The 19,692-nt window shown below is 40.2% G+C and overlaps 1 protein-coding gene across 4 annotated transcripts in view; it reads right to left on the bottom strand.

Moving 5' to 3' along the window:
- Positions 1–19,692, bottom strand: part of rptor (regulatory associated protein of MTOR, complex 1) — a 256,587-nt gene that overhangs the window by 168,091 nt on the left and 68,804 nt on the right. For all 4 annotated transcript variants that reach the window (XM_042484972.2, XM_088075352.1, XM_088075351.1 and 1 more), the window contains exon 5: positions 2,369–2,527. In XM_042484972.2, the coding sequence (XP_042340906.1) occupies positions 2,369–2,527 (159 nt within the window). The remainder of the gene's footprint in view (positions 1–2,368; positions 2,528–19,692) is intronic.

Genomic DNA, 19,692 nt, shown 5'->3' with positions numbered 1-19,692 from the left:
ACTTTGATTACAATTAATGAATAATTATTTTGCTTTTTCCTTTTTTGTGGTTTGTTTATTGCCCTCATACTTCAATGGCACAGTTTCATTTGCCCATGGTGTATTAATAAATATATTATTTATTATGTATTTAACTTTCCAGCATTATATAAAAATTAAATTAAGTATCTTAAACAAACTTTTGTCTTCTGCTCAATACAGGACTCTGACTTGAACTGCTGTGAATCATCTGTGCTATTAATTATTTTACTCAAGAATTAAAAACTTTTGACTTGGCCTACTTCTCTTATAGCTGCCAACAGCCTGCCAACATTCCCAGTTAGAGAAAAGGGTGAAAATAAGGTAATGTGCTTGTGGCCCCAGGCCCCCAAAACATTACATCTGCCTCTGGTAATAATAATGAGAGCTCAGTGCGAGCGGCTGGATGAGACATGGAGTGATGAGTCCTGGTGTTTCTAAATGATTCATCCAAAGTCTGATTAAACCTGAAACTAACACAAAGTAGTCTGTAGATGCCTAAAGAAGGCACTTATCATCTCTGCAAATGTCTCTGTTTCAGACACTTTGGTGCTGTGAAGCTCCGCTCTGTGTGTCTCACTGCGCTGCTGTTGGACCATCAGCTGTTTAATCCACAAGTTGTTCGCTGCATTTTCTTTGAGCACTATTCATATTATCATTGGCTGTTCGTGTTGTCTGTCAAAACATGGCTGGTATGCGTTCTATCGACATTCTATCGACGACGTCTCATATTTCAATCGAGGAAAAGTTATTTCGTGATTGATACCGCTATCATTTTATCACCCAGCGCTACTTCTTTGAATGTTATCACGAGAGAAGAAGTCGCAGAACATCACTCAGTGGAAACTCAGTCATCTCGCAATTATGTTTTATGACATTCTGAAGATATCACTTAAGTTTTGCACAAATCTGTAATGGAAACCCGCCTAGTGAAAATGGCAGAAAGAAGCAAGGCTGACATCCTTCATTCCCACCAGAAAAAAGTTAAAATCAGTCATTTGGGATTACTTTGGATTTCCCCAAAATGCATAGGGCTTTGTCTTTAACAACAGATTTTCAGTTTGCAAAAATGTGGAGGCAAAGTGGCTCCCAAATAAGGAAACACATCAATCTGCGGGAAGTGTGTGGTATACCTATGAAACCCTACGTCCTGATTTGATCTTCCTCGTTTAATTGCTTATGTTCACACTTATGCTATGAAGACAACTCAAGCTCCAAGGGAATGCAGGAAATGCATGGTAGCCATGATGCATGTGTGTTTGAATAGCTAAAAGCGAGTAGATCATTGCTTGTTGGATGACGATTAGGGTTGTAAAGAATATAACATAAATACGAATATATGCATTAAGAAATACAAGTAACCAATCCAAAAGGGGGAAGGTGGTATAGCCAGTGGAGAGAATATAGAAATTGTCGTAAAATTCTCCTTATTTTTGTTACTATGATGTCTCTTTGAGAATGGACTCCACACTGAAATTATAGACCACATGGATACCATAGCTCTGGAGGTAAATTGCAGACATTCCAGATATGGAACACAAACAAAAGAAATAAAAATATAAAGGAAATATTAAATAACAGAAGTCAAAACAGTAGAAGTGCATGAAAAGCATAAAACATGTTTATGAGAAATAACAACCATAATATGCATGACAGTGACATGATGTCTTTGACTAGCCATGTACACACTCCTCCATATGACCTCAATATGTGACAAAGGCCTGGGCAAATGTAAAAAGTGACCGCAGTTCATGAACTGTCACCAGTGGTGGTAATTCATGTGAATTAAACTGGACTAATTCAGTGATTATGCTCTCTGTGACTCAGAGCTTTACTGCATTAGTCTAACACTGCATTAATCTAATGAGAATCTGCTGTTTACTCGCTTTACTCCAATTATTTTCCTAATCACATTATAATTGCATTTGCGATGCACATGTAAAAAGATAATATGTTTTCCTTGGACCCCTGTTGCAGTAAAGGTCTAGAAGTCTGTAGCAACTGTATGTGAATGTGACAGCTATTTAGTGAGTCTGTGCTTGTACTTGCTACAAAGTGGGGACCTTAATCCGATTTATAGACTCAAAAATAATGGACATGGCCATTGTGACATCACCCTTTGGTTTGTAGTCTCTTATTTTGAAGCCCTGAGTTTGGCATTTTGGCCATTCTCATCTTGGCTTTTTGAAGCCAGAGGTGACCATATTAGAGTGAAAGGCTGGCGCTGTGGAGGAGCGATAGGTGGATCTAACTGAGAAGATGAGGACACTATCATGGAGCTCGGGAATGCATGACGTCAACAAGGGTCCTCATAAAGACAGAAGTATTCAGATGTGTGTGTGTGTAGTACCTTATTGAAGACCCAGATCTCTCCGTTGACGGTGGGCCGTGGCACCCCGTGGCCGTTGTAGTGGAAGAGGACTCGCTCCTCTTTTGCGTTGCGTCTCAGCGACGTGCATAGCTTCTTCACCTCGTCCACCGTGGGGTCCAGGCTCTGTTTGTAACGTGCCTGTAAAACAGGAAGGAGGAGAGGAAACCCTCAGCATGATTGTTTCACATCTGAAATTCAATTTTACTGACACAGACAGAGGTAAGAAATATGCTAAATCTCACAATCTTGACATTAAGTGACGTAGTGTTTTCCATTCCAACATACTACTTTGTTCAGATAACAGAATGAGAATATGTTTTACACACAGGGTTGAAAAAAAACACACATTTACACATTCACCCCTTATTCTGCCTGTAAATCTAAAAAGAGCAGACCATGCGTTACACCCCTATTCATCAAGTTCAATGATGCAATGCCTGCTGGTATTGGTGCTGTTTAAATGAAAGTAACATAACAAACAATGCCAAGGGAAAAGACAGATGCATAAAAAAATACAAAGAGACACACATATATGGCCAGGCTGGTCGAGAGAATCATCCCTATGCTTCTCTTTACAGATTTCTTCATGCTGTGTGCAGCGTTTTACATAAACACACTAGATGCTGCTTATTATGATCAGAAACTTTCATACAGAAAGTCATTCTTATGTAACGATCAAGGTTAACCATTTGAGACCAGAGAAAATTGGCCTGATTCTTTTCATGAACATAAGAAGGCAATGAATAACTTTACAAGAAACAACCCAAAACATTGGCAAGAAATTAAAGTTACAAAGTAAAGTAAAGTTTGCTCAATACAAAGAGACAAGTAAATAAAAAAATATTTAAAAAGCCCCAGAAATAAAAAAAATAAAACTTTTTTTCTATAACATAATTTAAAATACATATATTAATCATTAAATAACTGTTTTCTGGGGTTGGGAGGGTCAATTTTCTAATACCTTTTCCTTCTTTTTTTTCTCTTTTATGTTTCAGGTCATTCTTTTGTCACCTTTTACTAAATTCTTGCAGTTTGCAAGACATTTCTTGCTAAGTGCCTGCCTTTTTGGGGGGGGGGAAATAAATTTGCTTTCAAAGGTTTAAATGCCTTTTAAAGTCATCTGATGCAACACAGGAAAACTGATGTCGATCCAGGTTTCAAAGGGTTAATATGTAGGCCTGTGCAATAGAAAAGAAAAGAGTGGATTTTTGCATTCGAGATGTCACATTATACATTTTCAAGTTGAAAGGTGAAGTATGACGTGAGCTGCCGATAAAGTGAAAGAGGGAAACAGCATGACATGTCAAGCTGACCTGCATTCAGCTAGGAGGCAAAGGTGATGTTTCTCACTCGAGAAATCTGAGAATTCAAGAAAAACAACCAAACAATAGAGGAGAGGGAGACCTCTGCAAAACAAAAAAAGTCACTGTGGAGAGGGTGAGAGCACAAAATATTTTCCTGTTGCAAAAATTTAACAACTACAATTCCACTCTTCAAAAGCCTCAGTTTCAAGTTCACAGTAACTTCAATTCTGTTGTAATGCATATTTGGTGTTTCTGACTGTAACACATTGTGTGTGCAGGGCCTACTTAAAAAGCCCTCGAATAGGCCTACAGTGATACAAAGACAAAGTGACAAAGAGGATAAAAACCTGGGGAGGGCAGATTAGTAAAGAAGGCACGCGGATGCTTTTATACGGGCAACAGGTAACATCCTATCATGCTCTTTCATTTACTAAAGCACAGAGCAGGCTGAGTTGACCTGGATTTTGGGTCAAGATGACAACAGAAAAGATCTAAGCCACTTTATTCATCAGTGACACAGCTCTAATTAAAGTGGACTCCTGCAGGACAGCACTGTCCCATTTCACTGCTTACTGGGAAATGATGTCAGCCAAATGGTGAGGTCACCAGATCTCAAATGAGCTGAACACAGAAGGAACAGCAGCTGTGTTAAAATGCACACTCTTCCTCACTCTGATTTATATCAATCTGATTGAAGATTTCAGGTCAACTGTTTCCATGGGATGTGCAAACATCCCATGATATGAAGCACTGAACAATTGCCTTTTTTCAGACTTTTATTTTTTCCATGAATGTTCCAACTATTTGGATGTGTTGATCACTTTGTACCATCGAAAACAATCCTAAATTATTTGCAACACACCTAATCAAAAGGCCTCAAATACTGCACCAAATAACTATATAGTTACAATCTATGAGTAAGCCGTGTTTGTTTTGTTTGTTGGATGTTTGGTGCATTCTGTTTGGAGCATCCCAAAAATAAGATCTGACTCAGTTCTGAGGTGAGTAAGGAGCTGGCAGAGTTGATCGAGACATTTAGTTTGCAATGATTCAATATTATATGGACTCAAACAAAGACGTGCTTTCAAAGATGTCAAACCTGTTAAAAGCCCTTTCACACTTTTGAACAATAATGTAATAGCCAAAAAATGCCATCAAACAGCGAGGCTGATGGGATTTATGGGATTTTCCCTTTATAGGACACTTGGTCTTAATTTGGACAAACACAAAAGACAAATGTGAGTGTGATTTGTAGGTAAACAAGGGATCTTTTACACTTCAGAGTGTGAACTTTAAACAAGCTGTTGGTAGTAGGAAGGGTATAAAATAAGACACGATATAGTAGCAGTTCTGCAAAGCTCTCGTATAATGCTGTCTTACAAATCAGGCAGAGCGGAGCTTCTTAAGGGCAGATTTGAAGCAGATATTCTGCACATAAACAAACACAAAAACACAGAACGCTGAGTTTGAGGTGGTGCTACTGTTGCTTTACTGCTGTCGACTTGTTTTCTCTGCCACCTGCTGCTTACTTTAGATCAGACTTCAGCACTCTCAGTGATTTTATAAGAGTGAAGTCAGCGTGATACTCGTGCCTGTAGACGTGTGTGTCTGTGTCTGGAAAAGCTGCTCAAGAAACTTTAAAGGAGTAACTGTAGGAGACGGAGGACGTGTGCACATTGTTTGTGCTCCTTCACTTTATTAAATAAAGTGTGTGTGTGTGTGTGTGTGTGTGTGTGTGTGTGTGTGTGCGTGCGTGCGTGCATGTGCATGCACGTGCATGCATGTCTTTGTGTGCATACATGAGTGTGTGTGTGTGTGTGTGTGTGTGTGTGTGTGGATGGAAGGGACTCAAAGGTGTCAACTAGTTATGCAACAGAAAAGCACCCGGTTAGACCAGTCTGAATCATTATCACACTCACCAAGGCTCCGCTGTTACATAACTAACATGCCTTTTACCAGACAGCCTGCCTCCTGTCAAATGGCTTTGAATCAGAGGACGAGCCATATTCTCACCTCAACTTCTCACACAACTTCCAACCACTCAAAGAATGAAAACAAAACAATGAGACAAAGACACAGCCTCCAATCTCCACAGCGCTGGGGTAAGAGAACTGTCTGCGCCAAGTGGCAACCCCAAGAGCTGGGAAAAAAAAAGCTGACACGCCGAAAACTGCAGTTTCTGGAATAGCCACTTGAGGCTGGCTCCAAAACAGTCAATCCCCATTAAAATAGTTATGTGCAGCCTGGTACAAAAATTTATTTCGGACTCTATCACTAATTTCAACCTTAAAGACAATTGTACAGGGGAGAATGTACAGATGTACAATTAAGGCTTAAAGATGCACATAATTAAGATACGGGATGCCTGAGTGACAGGCTGTAGTGACACTGGCTCCACAATCAAATCCATCCCACAAAGCACCACCGTACCACGGCAGAAAGCATGGTGTTGTGGTGATTCGGCCGATGGAAAGTGATGTGTTTTACCGATACCTCTTTTTCCACCAAATAGCATGTGATTTTTAAACAAACCCACTGAAACTAGGCCATAGACCGCTTTTCCATTGTCATTATAGCAGGTTTGGTGTGACACTTTCAACGTCACGGACAGGCCAGAAAATAGGTATTCAAGCACAAGAAAGCGGCATTGACCAAGCTGTGTGAATACTTTACGGTGGTTTCTGTTCTTTATATATCTTTTACTTATTCAGTCTCTCTTACGAATTCGGCGCAGACTAATTTGGATCTATATTTGAGAGCTGTTTGGGCAGAGATGGGCGGTAATTAGTGGCAGTACGTCATTGCATCTTGGTGGTTAAGGGGCTAAAATTGGCGTGTTCACCTGGGTGTTGTGTTTCAATCAATGCTGATCAGAGCTACAGCTGATAAATACCCATGACTACTACAGAGTCATCTGACTCTGTGAATGCCTACTGTAACCTTTCTCATTATATTAAAAAGCCAGTTGTTAGCAGGTTTTATATGCAGTGACAGTAACTTAACACAGCAACAAAAACGGCAAGGTGAAATTCTATGCGTTAACACTACCTTCACATGCTCCTCAGACATATCGTATTTAATGTATTTACAAGTTACGAGCACATCAACAGCCCTCCAACTGGGGAAAATTGGGGAATTTCAATGATACCAGAGTTGCAGAGTTGTGATGTTTGCGTGACGTTTCAGGGCAGCAGAAATAGCGGGAAACATGGAGAGACTGTCAACAATTGATGTTGAAAAATTATTAACATATTATATTAATATTATAAAAAATATTTTGTTCCTTGTAGCTATCATTTACTTTTAGTAGCTGCACATTTTAGCATCTGCATGTATTAGCTGTAGCAAGCGGGCAAACTCTTTCCTCTAAAACATGCCAGGCTAGTACACTAACACTGATAACGTTATTTTATAACACGAGTTGCCGACTTGACGTCATAAATGCATAAACATAGCGGCCAAAATTCAATGTTTGGTCAATGGTAAGAAACTTTTAATTAATTCACGTATTGAATACAAATTTTTGATCACATGCAAAGTCTAATATGGTATTAAATTTAACCGCTGTCCATGTAGAGTGAACTAGAGTAAATTTAAAAATATATAATAGTATATATTATACATAAAAATAAAATAATATATAAAACTACAAATCTATCTATCAACCTCTTGTTAAAATGCTGTGAGCAATGAACTGCAAGCCATCTTCTTTTTAGCTTTCATGTTGTTCCCACTTACGACCTCGAAGCTCATGAACACAACAAAGTCGGAAACTCGGAAAAAAGTAAGAAAGAAAACATTAAATTGAGAGCAGCAGGTTGGTAAGAAGAGCAACACTGTTTGCACAAACAGCACACATACATTTTGCTGAATGTATCCTGTAAGCCATTCTAGTTCGGGTAAGCGCACCATTCCTCAATGATTTTATCTGGACTTTACAGAAGCCAGCCTTTATTTCTCCATGTTGGCCATGGTTATTATTTGAGATTATTTTAGATTTACTCATTATTTCAGAACAGGTTTTATTTGAGGATTTAAACAATTATACACTTTATACCAAAGATAAACCTGCTTTTATGAGTCCCTCTGTCCTATATTTAAAAACAATATGACAACAGATTTTTCCCATCATGTAGGCAGTATTTATGAGCAACAGAGTAATTTATGATCCTCTGTGTTTAAATCCAACAGCTGTGTGATTATGATTTAAATGACACCCAGGCCTAGTTATTAACAGTGATTCGTGGCCCTGATTTGTGAAATAAAATTATCGCTTGCTCATTGTACTTCACATCACGCATCCTACAGAGGCCAAACTGAACAGACCTTGATCAAAGATGCCACATCTCAGCTTCCCGGATCTGGATAAGTTTGAACGGCGGTGTGATAGCAGAGCTGACAGGCTGATTCAATTTGGGCATAATCAGATAGGAGCGTCTGAATGTCGAGAGACGCAGCACTCATCCCGAAGATATCAAGTGGTATCTGAACGCTGTAATGGTGTTAGTGAGGGACCTGCTGTGATGGAGGTATAGCATTTGAAATCAGAGCTCGTATAGGAGATGGGTGGGGGGGTATATTTTTGGAAGGAGAGATTTGATTTAAATGAGTAAAGAGAGAAAAAGTGTGGAAACAGGCAGGTGTTTACACTTTTCTGCTTGTAGCTGTTATCATAGATGAATTCTTATTGTGTTTAGATGCTTAAGAGGAGCTTTTCATTTACATTTGAGACAGTCGGGCATATTAAATTCAAGTGGCATAGAGAGATTAAGACAGATTCATATTTATGAGCAAGACACCTCGGAGAGTCCATTTAAATATACCAATCACAATTTTCTCAGAGAAGGAGGCTTGAGAGTGTGAGTGTGTGTGTGTGTGTGTGTGTGTGTGTGTGTGTGTGTGTGTGTGTGTGTGTGTGTGTTAGATGTTTGATTGTGTTGTCTCATCTCCTTACATAAACCACCTTGACCTGAGGGGGGAGCTCCAGCCTTCTGTGGGGAGCGCCCAGAGGTTGAAACAAGCTGCAGTCTCTTCTGTCTGTCCCTTCTTTACCTGGCACCACCTCTATAAAACCCCTCCATCAAATCCATCAAGGCCACAAGAAACAAACTCTTTTTAAAGGTGTGTTCTGTGCTCGCTCAGTCGCCATTTATCATCGTGTCACATCCTGCGAACAGGCGACCTTTTCAAAGGACCGAAAGCATTCAGGATGCAATTAAAATACAGACTGTTGAGCTGTACGGGGTAGTGGGAGGCTCGCCGGCTGTCACACCCATCAGGCTGAATTTCAGACAACAATAAAGGAGTGATGACAGCAAACAACTGAATGCAAGATAGAAAGTCGAGTAACATTTCAGGTTACCATCGTGATAGAGCACTTATTTTGTAAAAGTAAAATCTGCCGTCTATTATGTTTGCAGTGGATGAACTTATCAAATTATACTTTTTAATTGGAGTTAGCAATAAGGACAAAGCTACTGTTGATTGTAGCCCAGAATCACATGACTGGAATATTTCCACTTCCTTTTCTGATGCTTTTTCTTGCATCAGCGAGCCTGTTTCAAAGTGGAACTGAACTGAAAGTGAAACGTATCTGTTCTCTTTAAAGCCTGACTCAATTGATAAAAGCAGTGATTTTACGTCTCTGAACACATGTTGCTGGTTTACCACGACCTAGATTGCTTAGTTTGTTTGTGTTATTCTGTGACTTTGGCGCTAAAAAGGAGTATTTCAGACACACCTTTTTTTTTTTCAAATCCCGCTAATCAGTGCGCTGTGCAATATACTTCTGAGAACGATTTGGTCCCCAGATTTTGCTGCAGAGTGAGTGCTCTTGACTTTCAAGCCCACAATCTCTGGCTTTTGTTTGTTATCTAGTGTTGGCATAAAAAAAAAAAAAAAACTTGCACATGTCCGATCCGTCATTCAAAGCATTAGCACGTCCTGCTGAGCCTGTTTAAACTTTAAAACTGTATATGAAAGGAAAAAAAAATCATCCAATATCTGTATTGAACAGCCGAAACAGATTAGTAACAGCATCAGGGGCTGTCTGACAACAATGTAAAGCAATAAAAATAAATCATACATTTGAACTAGAGTTTGAGCATTTTTTTATTTAGCTGTAAAGCAATGCATTACTTAGCTTCCATGGTGGTACTCCAGTCTGTAGGTGACACACTTACGACAGACAAGTAGACCCTACCTCAGACGACCCCGCTTCAAAAATTTCAAACAATCCCAACGTAATAACAAAGAGCAGCTAAATGGGATGCATTTCATTACTCCTGTGAAAGCCGCGATTCTTTCAAGTTGAAGGTTAAAAAGAACTCAGAGGACATGTTCAGTTAGATGACAGCAGCAGACACCTGTTGTCAGAGACAGGAAATGAGCAAAGTCAACCTCTGACCTCTCAGTCACCAATCAACATGTGAGCAGCACTGGGCTTGTTTAGATGGGACATACACAAAAGAGAGAGAAACAGAGAGAAAAAAGAAGGATATGAAGGAAGAAAAAGAGGAGGAGGAAGGTGAGAGCGAGTTTTTCACAGCCTTGAATCTTCTTACTGCTGTCACATTAGTTTGTTTTTTTCCACTGAGCTCATCAAAATAAAACACTTTTCTTTATACTTTCCTGATCTATCAGGCAGGGACATTCGTTGAGACCAGTTAGCTTAACTGCAAGTTAGGTTTCAAACTGCATTTCAATATTGTAGGCTGAAAATATTGCCAGAGTGACAGAGTGACATCCCCAACCCTAACAAATATCTACAAAGGTCTCGTTTGAAAATCATTATTCATTATTCATATCAATTGAATTCATTAATCAGTTCACAGAGTTATCCACAGCCAAAGATAAGCACTCTTACAGTTGAGGTAAGGTCGGGTTCCCTTCCATTAACCCATTCTCAATCCCAGCTCGTCAAATACCGACTCTTGATCTTTCGCCCGTCACGTAAAAAGACACGCTGGGCAGTTCTCCTGCATTGTGTCAGTTTATGCTCATTGCATGCATTGTCTCATTTCAAAATAAACTTTCAGTTACACAGGAAATGTACAGTTTCTGCTCATTAAATGTATACAATCTTTTTTTCAAAATAAATTTATCACATAGCTTAAAAAAATAAGTTTAATCTACTTTGCACATGTGCATTGGGTTTGAGCAACAAAAGCACATAGTTAAGTTTAAACATATGCAGCAGCGTCTAACGCTGACGGGCCAATGATCAAGCGTTGGAATTTGATGCGTTGGGAGCGAGACTGGGTTGGTCATTTTGGACCTGGTTCCTGGTTGGCAAAATACCAGGATTCCAGAAGCTCTGATGCTTACAAATATCTTTCCACACCTTTTATCACACCTTTTTTATTAGCAAAAACCAACGTTCAAACATTTTGGGTCATGTTGTATCTTTAGCAGGAGGTAACTGTTGCTTTTGCTGGTTTTAAAGTCACATTTCACTGCTGGATCTCATTGACGTTTCCACAATGACCATACTGGTCAATGTGTTCTCTTGAAGCCGATGCTGCACGAGTTCATTTGTGAAGGAAAAGAAATATCACTCTGCAACACCATTCTACAACTGTGGGTGCACTTTTGTAGTCCAAGACCAACAGAGTGGCGACTCTTTTCTGTACTGTGTAAGTAAGCTACACCCATTATTTCTTTGTGACTGACAGGCAACTCAATCAACGGATGGTTTCAGTCACTGATCCTTCAACATTAGCACTCTCTTTACCCACAGGGGGGGAAAAGATGAAAACTCTAATAAGTTTATTTTGGTAGCTGACAGTAAATCAGACTGAGCTTCACTGCAGAGGAAGGATTTATTTATCTTCTGTGGTGGTCATGAGGAGCTCAGGCAGAAATGAGCATTATTCAAGGCTGCAACTGGACTTCATCTGTCACAAATAACGATGGAAGTCTTAGAACCAGAGTGAGGAAGAAAATGTTTCCTGCTCCACAACATGATGGGGGAAAATAGTTGCCATGATCAGCAGACAAACCAGATTTATTGTTTAGTTTCATACTTGTGTTGTTCAATATATCATTGTCACATAATGCTGTGGTTCAAAATCACCACAAAAACATGCCAGAGTTTACACTGAAGAGGACCAAGACTTCTGAGGCAGTCTGGGTGAACTCGTTTGTGAATAACAGCTTTTGATCATTAGGATAAAATAGGGTTTTTAGGTGTGAACATCGCTAACTTCTGTATTTTGTTCATGCTACGGATCAAAAGAGCCTTTCCAAATTCAGGCCAACAGGGTTGGGCAGTATTGCAATATATAGTATACAATCAGATGTTAGAAATTAGTCAATTGATAGATTTTTTAGCATACATGGCACATATGAGAGTTGGGCACATTGAGTAACTTCCACATTTGAGTACACATTAGTTAATTAAAGAGCTCTCGATTACTTGCAAAAAAATGGAAAAAAAGTGCAATTTGAAATTCACTTTTTTTTATCAAGCAGGCTTCAATTAGCTTATTGAACGATAAATACAAGGTAAACATGATAAAAATCTACAAACTTTCTTTTGCTTCTGTTAACGTCACCCTACAACAGTGAGACACAGAACTGAGTCTGTTCATCATCTGCGTAGTTTGCATGAGCTACCAGCAGCAGCGGCTGACATCCGACATTGCACCATTTAAAGGTCCCAACAAGCACATCAAAGCCAAAATAGCTCTACTTTTTCTTTAAGCTCATTATTGACTGGTAGGTAACATTAGCTGTGTGTTGCTGACAGTTAGCCCTGGCCCTGTGTGTATATGTCCAGGTGAACTGTCACCAAAAGTCCCCGTTGTGGAGGACATATTGCAGCAGCAGTAGTGTCATGATAGACAGGGAGAGAGAAAAGAGGAGAGAGAAGAGAGAGAGAGAGAGAGGTACAGCAGAGACAGAGTTGTCAAGCAAAGCGAAACAGTGCATGCAGATTTTTTACCCATTTTAGAAAGTCAAAAAACACAAAGTCACGTTCACATGTGTGACAGGCAGCTGAGAATATTCTATACATAGAAAGAATACCAACGTCCAAACAAGCACTTAAGTACACACCCTTCCCTAGTTCTTTTCATTTTAATATTGCTGGTTGTATGAAGCCATTGTAAGCAAAGTTTTAAGTAAATGAAACCTTCTGTATGACAATATTGGATATGAGGAATTTTTACATTAATGTTATAATGTACCTTGATTTTTCTGTCCATGGATATTGTACAAAAGCTACTGGACACCACGGGAAACATTCCAAGGAACCAGTAGTCACCTCTTATCTATGGGACACTCACTTGGACCTGCACTTGTAAAACACCATTCTAGTCTTTTGACCACTCAAAGTGCTTTTTACTCTACAACTCAAATTAAGCCCTTCACACACAAAGTCACACACTGGTGGCCAAGGCTGCTGTGCAAGGTGCCACCTGCTACTCAGTAACCACTCACTCACACACTGACCGACGAGCCATCAGGGGGAATTTGGGGTCAGTATCTTACCCAAGGATACCTTAGCATGCGAACCTGAGGAGCCGGGGATCGAACCGCCGACCTTCCAATTAGTGGACGACCTGCTCTACCTCCTGAGCCCTACACTCTTGTCAGTGGCAAGGTAAGTTATCCACCTTGCCTTATAAATGGGGTGAGTTTCCCAAGCTCTTACACTTTTAAAAATCTTTATGACACCTCAAGACTTGCTGATGTTAGCCCATACTGAACCTCCTCAAAAGAACGAGCTCAAAAGACTTCAGGTTACAGTCCTCACACACACTGCCCTCACAAGGATACTGAGACAACATGTTTGTACAGAACCTTCTGTGCTTATTCTCACAACCTCTCATGGAGCGTTGAAAATGAGTGTCAGCGCTCTTAGCTACATGTTGCCAATACTATGACAGTCCCACACACAGCAGCACACACACACTTGACTTGAATTGGAATTTTGGAAAGGCTGTCACTGTAAAATACGTGTCAGAAGAGCACGTTCAGCAGGTCTCTCACACACACAGGCAGAATGTTAAAGTCTAAAACATGACGTCCATGAAGACGTGTGAATAATTAGCCGGTGTAGGTCAAGGGATAAAAACAATGTCTCCTACTGCAGACAACCGTTGATAAAAAATGACAACCAGACAAAGAGAAATTACCCTCTCACACCTTTGCTGCTCATCATTACAACACACAGGGAGATCAGAGTGTCATGAGTGGAGTGGACTGAAAGGACTGGGAGGATTCAGGTGCTGTTTTACAAAACAAGAAACATGGCCGTACTGTTGTATGCCTCTGCACACCAGTCAAGTTGCACTAGAGTTTCCATCCATGCCTGTGAAAACATAAATGCTTCACCTACATCTTCCCCCTGGCAGCACAAAAGATCTCTAAAATCAGCCCTGTTTTAAGGTGTGTTCCTGAGTTATGATGTTCAGTAATGTCCAGAAAAGAGTTTTAGCAAATTTTGATGTTATATTTGACTTATTGGATATAAAATGTATATAAATGTCATCATTATATCCAAGAAGACATTTGTGTGAAACTTGAGCGCATGGACTCTTGAGTTAGGGCCAAAAACATGTTTTATGGGGTCACCATAACCTTAACCTTGGACCTTCAACCACCAAATTCTAATCAGTTCACTGTCGAGTCAAAGTGGATGTTTCTGCCTTTTACAGGTATTGCATTAATGAAAACTAGATGGATGCAAAGTCATTGTGACCATCACCTTTCAACACCAAAATCTAATGAAATCACTGGCTGTGTTCGAAATCATCCACTCATTCACTCACTCCCTATCCACTACATCGTGTATATGATGTAGTGAACTACATCATATACACGATGTAGGGAACGACGGGAGGAGAATTCGGACACTACACGGTAATTTCCTGAACGTGGTTGCGTCAGCAGATGCGCCATGGTTATTCAACTATAAATACCATCATACTAAAAAATACAAATGTAATGTTCAATCAGGAATGACAAATATGAATTCTGAAATTTCTTTTATTGATGAATATGCACCACTAGAATATATCCCATCCATGCAGAGCCGCATTTCTTCGGCCGGAGAACAGCTGGTTGTGCTTAACACGAAGCTTAATAAGTTTCTCAACATCTTCATCAGTCCCTTGGAACAAGAAACAGAAAAGCATTTATTTTTCTAACACACCGCCAATTGGGAAAAGAGAACAAAACGCTATGATCAGATGTGAGCGGGTGTGCGGGTGTCTGCTCCTAGCTAGAGCTGCAACTACCGGCAAGCCCTAGCATTAGCCTTAGCATTAGCGTTAGCTAAAATAACAAACCGGATGCTTCTCCACCAACAAATCCGCTCGTTATGACAATTCGCAACCCTTAAAAGGCATAAAACCACGCCACTGAAGTATTACACGCATCAAATGTGTATATTGTAATGTTACTTAAATTTATATACAAAAGCGGCGGTTGGTGCGGCGGCCATCGTCTCCTTCTCCTCTTCCAAAACACGACCGCATTGCATTGTGGGATACGGAGCACAAAGTAGTGTACATTGCTTGTTCACTCAATTTTGCGGTGCATTGTGGGTGTTTTCTCGTCCACTACATAGTGGATGAAATTAATCGCGGAGAATTCGAACAACACTACAAAATGGCGAACACACTATATAGTGCACTACATCCGTGATAGGGCGTGATTTCGAACACAGTCACTGTAAAGAAGAATTGAATCTTTGCGTCACATTTTAAGAAATTCCCTCGAGGTGTTCTGTAGCTATCACGTTCACAAGAATGAGACAGGCAAAGTCACAATGACCTTGAGCTTTGACCACAAAAATCTAATCAGTTCATCCTTGACTCAAATGGCGCCTTTCCACTGCATGGTACCGGCTCTACTCTACTTTTCTCTCCTTTGGCATTGGGTACTTTTCTGGGGGTTGCTTTCCATTAGAAGATAGTACCTCCTAAGTGTAGCAGGTCGTCATAGCCGTGTAACACTGCTGTGATGTCAGTGTCAACGCGACACACACACACGCACAGGGTTCGAATTACACGGCTTTCGGGGGAGCCCCATTTTCCGGTGCGCACCATTAAACATGTCACATTCATTAAGTGTGCAGCAGCGCGTGGTCATTAACAGGGTTACTGTGAAAAAGATTTTACTAATACCCGCCTGAAACATTTCTTCTCTCTCTCTGTCCCTTCTGTAGAATGATGAGGACTTCAGGTGACTACATAAATGTAGGAATTTGAATGCAGCACAGCTTCAGGCACAGATGGATGTTAAATAGTGGAGACAGATGTTCGAAAATGGAATGGAATGAGCAAATAAACACACAACATTGACATATTACTTCTATTTTTTATTATATCAGGGACCTTTATATGCAGAAAATATTTAATCTATAACACAAAAGTCAACAATTTCTTAGAACTCCCCCTGAACGTCTCAAAAGAGGCTTTTAGGGGAGCCGAGCTCCCCTTAGCTCCCCCGTAAATCAAACTATGCAAACACAGACTCGCACTTCCTCGATACACTTGTCGGCCAGTTAGGTGAGGAATGTTTGCACCTCCTCGACCGACCACGGCGTGATCTTTATGTTTGGCATTTTAGGAAAGAAAAAAAAAGATATGAAACGGCAGCTGCTACAATAGCTTTGATGTTTGTGCTGTTCAGAGTGTTCCGTGCGTGCCGCACATTGATGACACAGACAGTGACGCTTCTGTCTTACCAATCAGTGGTCTGCAGTGTGTCCATGTCACCTTTTAGTACCTCTTAGTACCCGACCGGCCTTTTTAAGGAACCCCAGGAGAGCAGGTACTAAAAAAAGTAGCAACAAGTACTTTTTCCTAATGGAAAACCAAAAAAGGCAAGTAGAGTAAAGTATAGTAGAGTAGAGTAGAGCCCGTATTACGTAGTGGAAAAGCGCCACAAGTGAACATTTGTGCCAAATTTGACAAAATTCCCTCAACTTGAAAACATAACGCCTCTGGCTTCGGTTATCACTGGTGGGGAGGCATACATATCCAACAAATTCCTTGCATCAAGAGAAACTCAAAACCCCATGGATTCCCACAATACTGGTCTGCAGTCAGCCATGTGATCTGACCTAGAAAGGGGGCAAACAAAAAGACAATTTCCCTACAGGGATCAATGTAGTCTACTTGTTCAAAATTAGCTGTGAAAGAACAGCCACTTTGATGAATAACAGGCCTGCGTGGTGACAGTCATTTGCCCAGTGACAGCAGTCCTGCTGGGGCCAGTGTGTCCGGGCTGAGTCAGTTCACAGCAGGTCGGATGGAGCAGAGGGAGAGATGACATGTTTCATTCTTTCTGCCAGCACACGCCTCCTGTCAAGACGACGTTACCCATGCAGCCAGTTATCAGTCCCCAAATTGTGGCTTCAGAGGTGTGGATGATTGCACTTTTGAGGAGTTGCAGCCAAAAACACCTTTTTAAAAAATGAAATTATCACCTAAAGTTCGGCATGTTCTCAAGAAAAGAGCAAATTGACCTTCTCGTCCATACGACTTAGTGAGGACATTAAGTCTTGGGAATGGCAGATATCCAATGGTACAGCAACACTCATGATTGCATTTCTTTGCATTTCTTGCTGTTCTCGTGTTTAAGGCAAGTGTGATGCTGGAAGCCAGCAGCAGGAGTCAGAACACTGCTGCCGCAGCTGACTAAGTGACATGAGTTATGTAACTGGCAGAATGTCCAAATGCACTAAGTGCTTGTGTGCTGCACATTAAACAGGGTGAGAAAACACAAAGATTTCAAATACAAATTGCTTCACATACAAGTGAACAAATTGTTTTATTATGACCTTTTGAGATGTATTAATGAAAACCACCCAGATGTCACATGAGCTATGAATCCAGTGAGGCTTTCTCTTGTCTGACCATGACAAAGCCTACTTTCTGAAACGTTAAGCTTTTTTCACTTCCCTCTCCTCTACTGACATTTCTTCAGCACATCTAGTCACACCTTTATTTTCCACACACAAACATCTTAACTCATAGATGTTCTGGATATTTTCCACATCAGGGTCATGTGAGGACAAAGTTGCAGCATTTCCACCAATACATATTACCATACAATGTTCAAGTCAGGTCAGAGAATGCGGTCACGTCATGCCCCTCTATTCCTCCCCACACTAAGAGGGTTTCCATTACAGATTTTCTGAAAAACTTAAGTGACATTTTCGAAATATCTATAAAACACAATTGCAAGATGACTGTGTTTTCACTGAATGATGTTCTGTGACTTCTCATCTGTCGATAACATTCCAAGAAGCATAATGATGGATGTAGGCGTGTTATGTGAGCAATAATGAAGAGGCAAGCCCTTATACGTGGGAGCGGCCACATGTGAGGGATTTCTGGGAGGTGATAGTCCATGATTTCACAGAAGAATTGTGGATTATTGTGGAGTTATGTGATGTAATAACACTTCTTGTAGCACCTGCTGCATCATACCTGAGGGAGCCAGTTCCTACTGACAAGCGCATAGCCACAGCATCATGTGACCTAGAAAAGCCAAAAGAATGTTTCCATTGCAGTTTTGTGAATTAAAGCTTTTTTTTATCGCCTCAAATACCACATCATGCAAGCGTAAAAACCTATTATTCAATATTTTTTTGATATTCCCAATTTCAATTTGCGCAATTTGAAGGTTAATGGATCCCCTTCCACTACATACTGTATCCTCTCCTTCTCAAGAGCAAATAATTGGCATTTCCCAATAAATTTCCTCAGAGTCCTGATTCCACTGTATGTGTTGGGAAGAAACAAAAGCTGCAGTGTTCAGGTGTTCTCCAAAACACATTCTTACTTGAGTCATGACTGACAGTGTAAAACAAAGGATACTCAAATATCAGAAATAGCATGTGTGGCTGATTCAGCCTGAGATACAGGAGGCTTTAACAGGCAGCATTAGATTAAAAACTACATGAACATGTTATGGGTGTGTTTGTGTGTATAGGGGTGTACGTGTGTAATAGAGAAGGGGCAGAGAGACCTCTGAAGCACCAGTCCTATTAAAAGCTGAGTTCCATGCAGCTCTCATAGGTCTTTGAGTGTGTGTGTGTGTGTGTGCGTGCGTGCGTGCGTGCGTGCGTGCGTGCGTGCGTGCGTGCGTGCTGTATGTTTTTAATTTAGAGACATTTTATCTTATGCAGGGGGCAGATGATGTTGAATTGAAATAGGGGAAGCAAATTCAACATGCTGAATCAGCAAGTAGGGAAGATGCTCAATGACTGCCAAGCACTGACCGATGGCCAACCATCAGCTTGGTGCGTCAGGGCCTTCAGATATATGATATGATGCATTCAAGTATTTTCAATCCCTAAAAGCTCAGGGTCTGTGTGCAAAAAGAGCTTAAATCCTACATAGTGCATCTGATGTGGATGTCCTCTTGATCAATGCTGAAACTCAGCATTTTAATTCAGATTTACTATTTTGTTTCAAATCCAATATGCTGGTGTACAGAGTAAACACGACAAAAAAGCAACTATGTGAATGCTAATAGAGTACACTGTAACAAAATAAAGGTGGCCAAAACTGGAACGGTAATCAGCAATTCAGCTGCAAGAGTGTCTTAGTGGTAAAGTGACTTTTAAACTATAATACCGGAAGGAAAATGGCTTGATTCCATGACTTCTGTCACAGGTGTCCTTTGAGAAGACCTTTAAGACCTGGATTGATATCGGTTTTCTTGTGCTGTATCCAGACACATTTTACAAGCATTTAAACCTCTGAAACCTGGGAAAGCTGGTTTGAATTCTTTTGAAAACATGGGGAAACAACATAATGAGCAACTAAAAATTAGTGAAAGATGACCAAAATAATGACCTGAAAATAATATTATATATTATCAAAAAACTAGGGAAAATTCCAAGAAAACTATATTTGTCATTCTTATAATTAGGTAACAATTTCTTTTTAACACTTTCTTAAAGTCATGTGTTTGTTTGTTTGTTTTTTACTTTAAAAAAACAAAACTTATTTTCGGGTAATTTTCTTGTAAATT

The sequence above is a fragment of the Plectropomus leopardus genome, chromosome 3 (genome assembly GCF_026936395.1).
Source record: "Plectropomus leopardus strain MGB_pleo_1.0 chromosome 3, ASM2693639v1, whole genome shotgun sequence".
Classification (NCBI taxonomy): domain Eukaryota; kingdom Metazoa; phylum Chordata; class Actinopteri; order Perciformes; family Serranidae; genus Plectropomus; species Plectropomus leopardus.
This window is presented reverse-complemented; position numbering and strand designations above follow the sequence as displayed.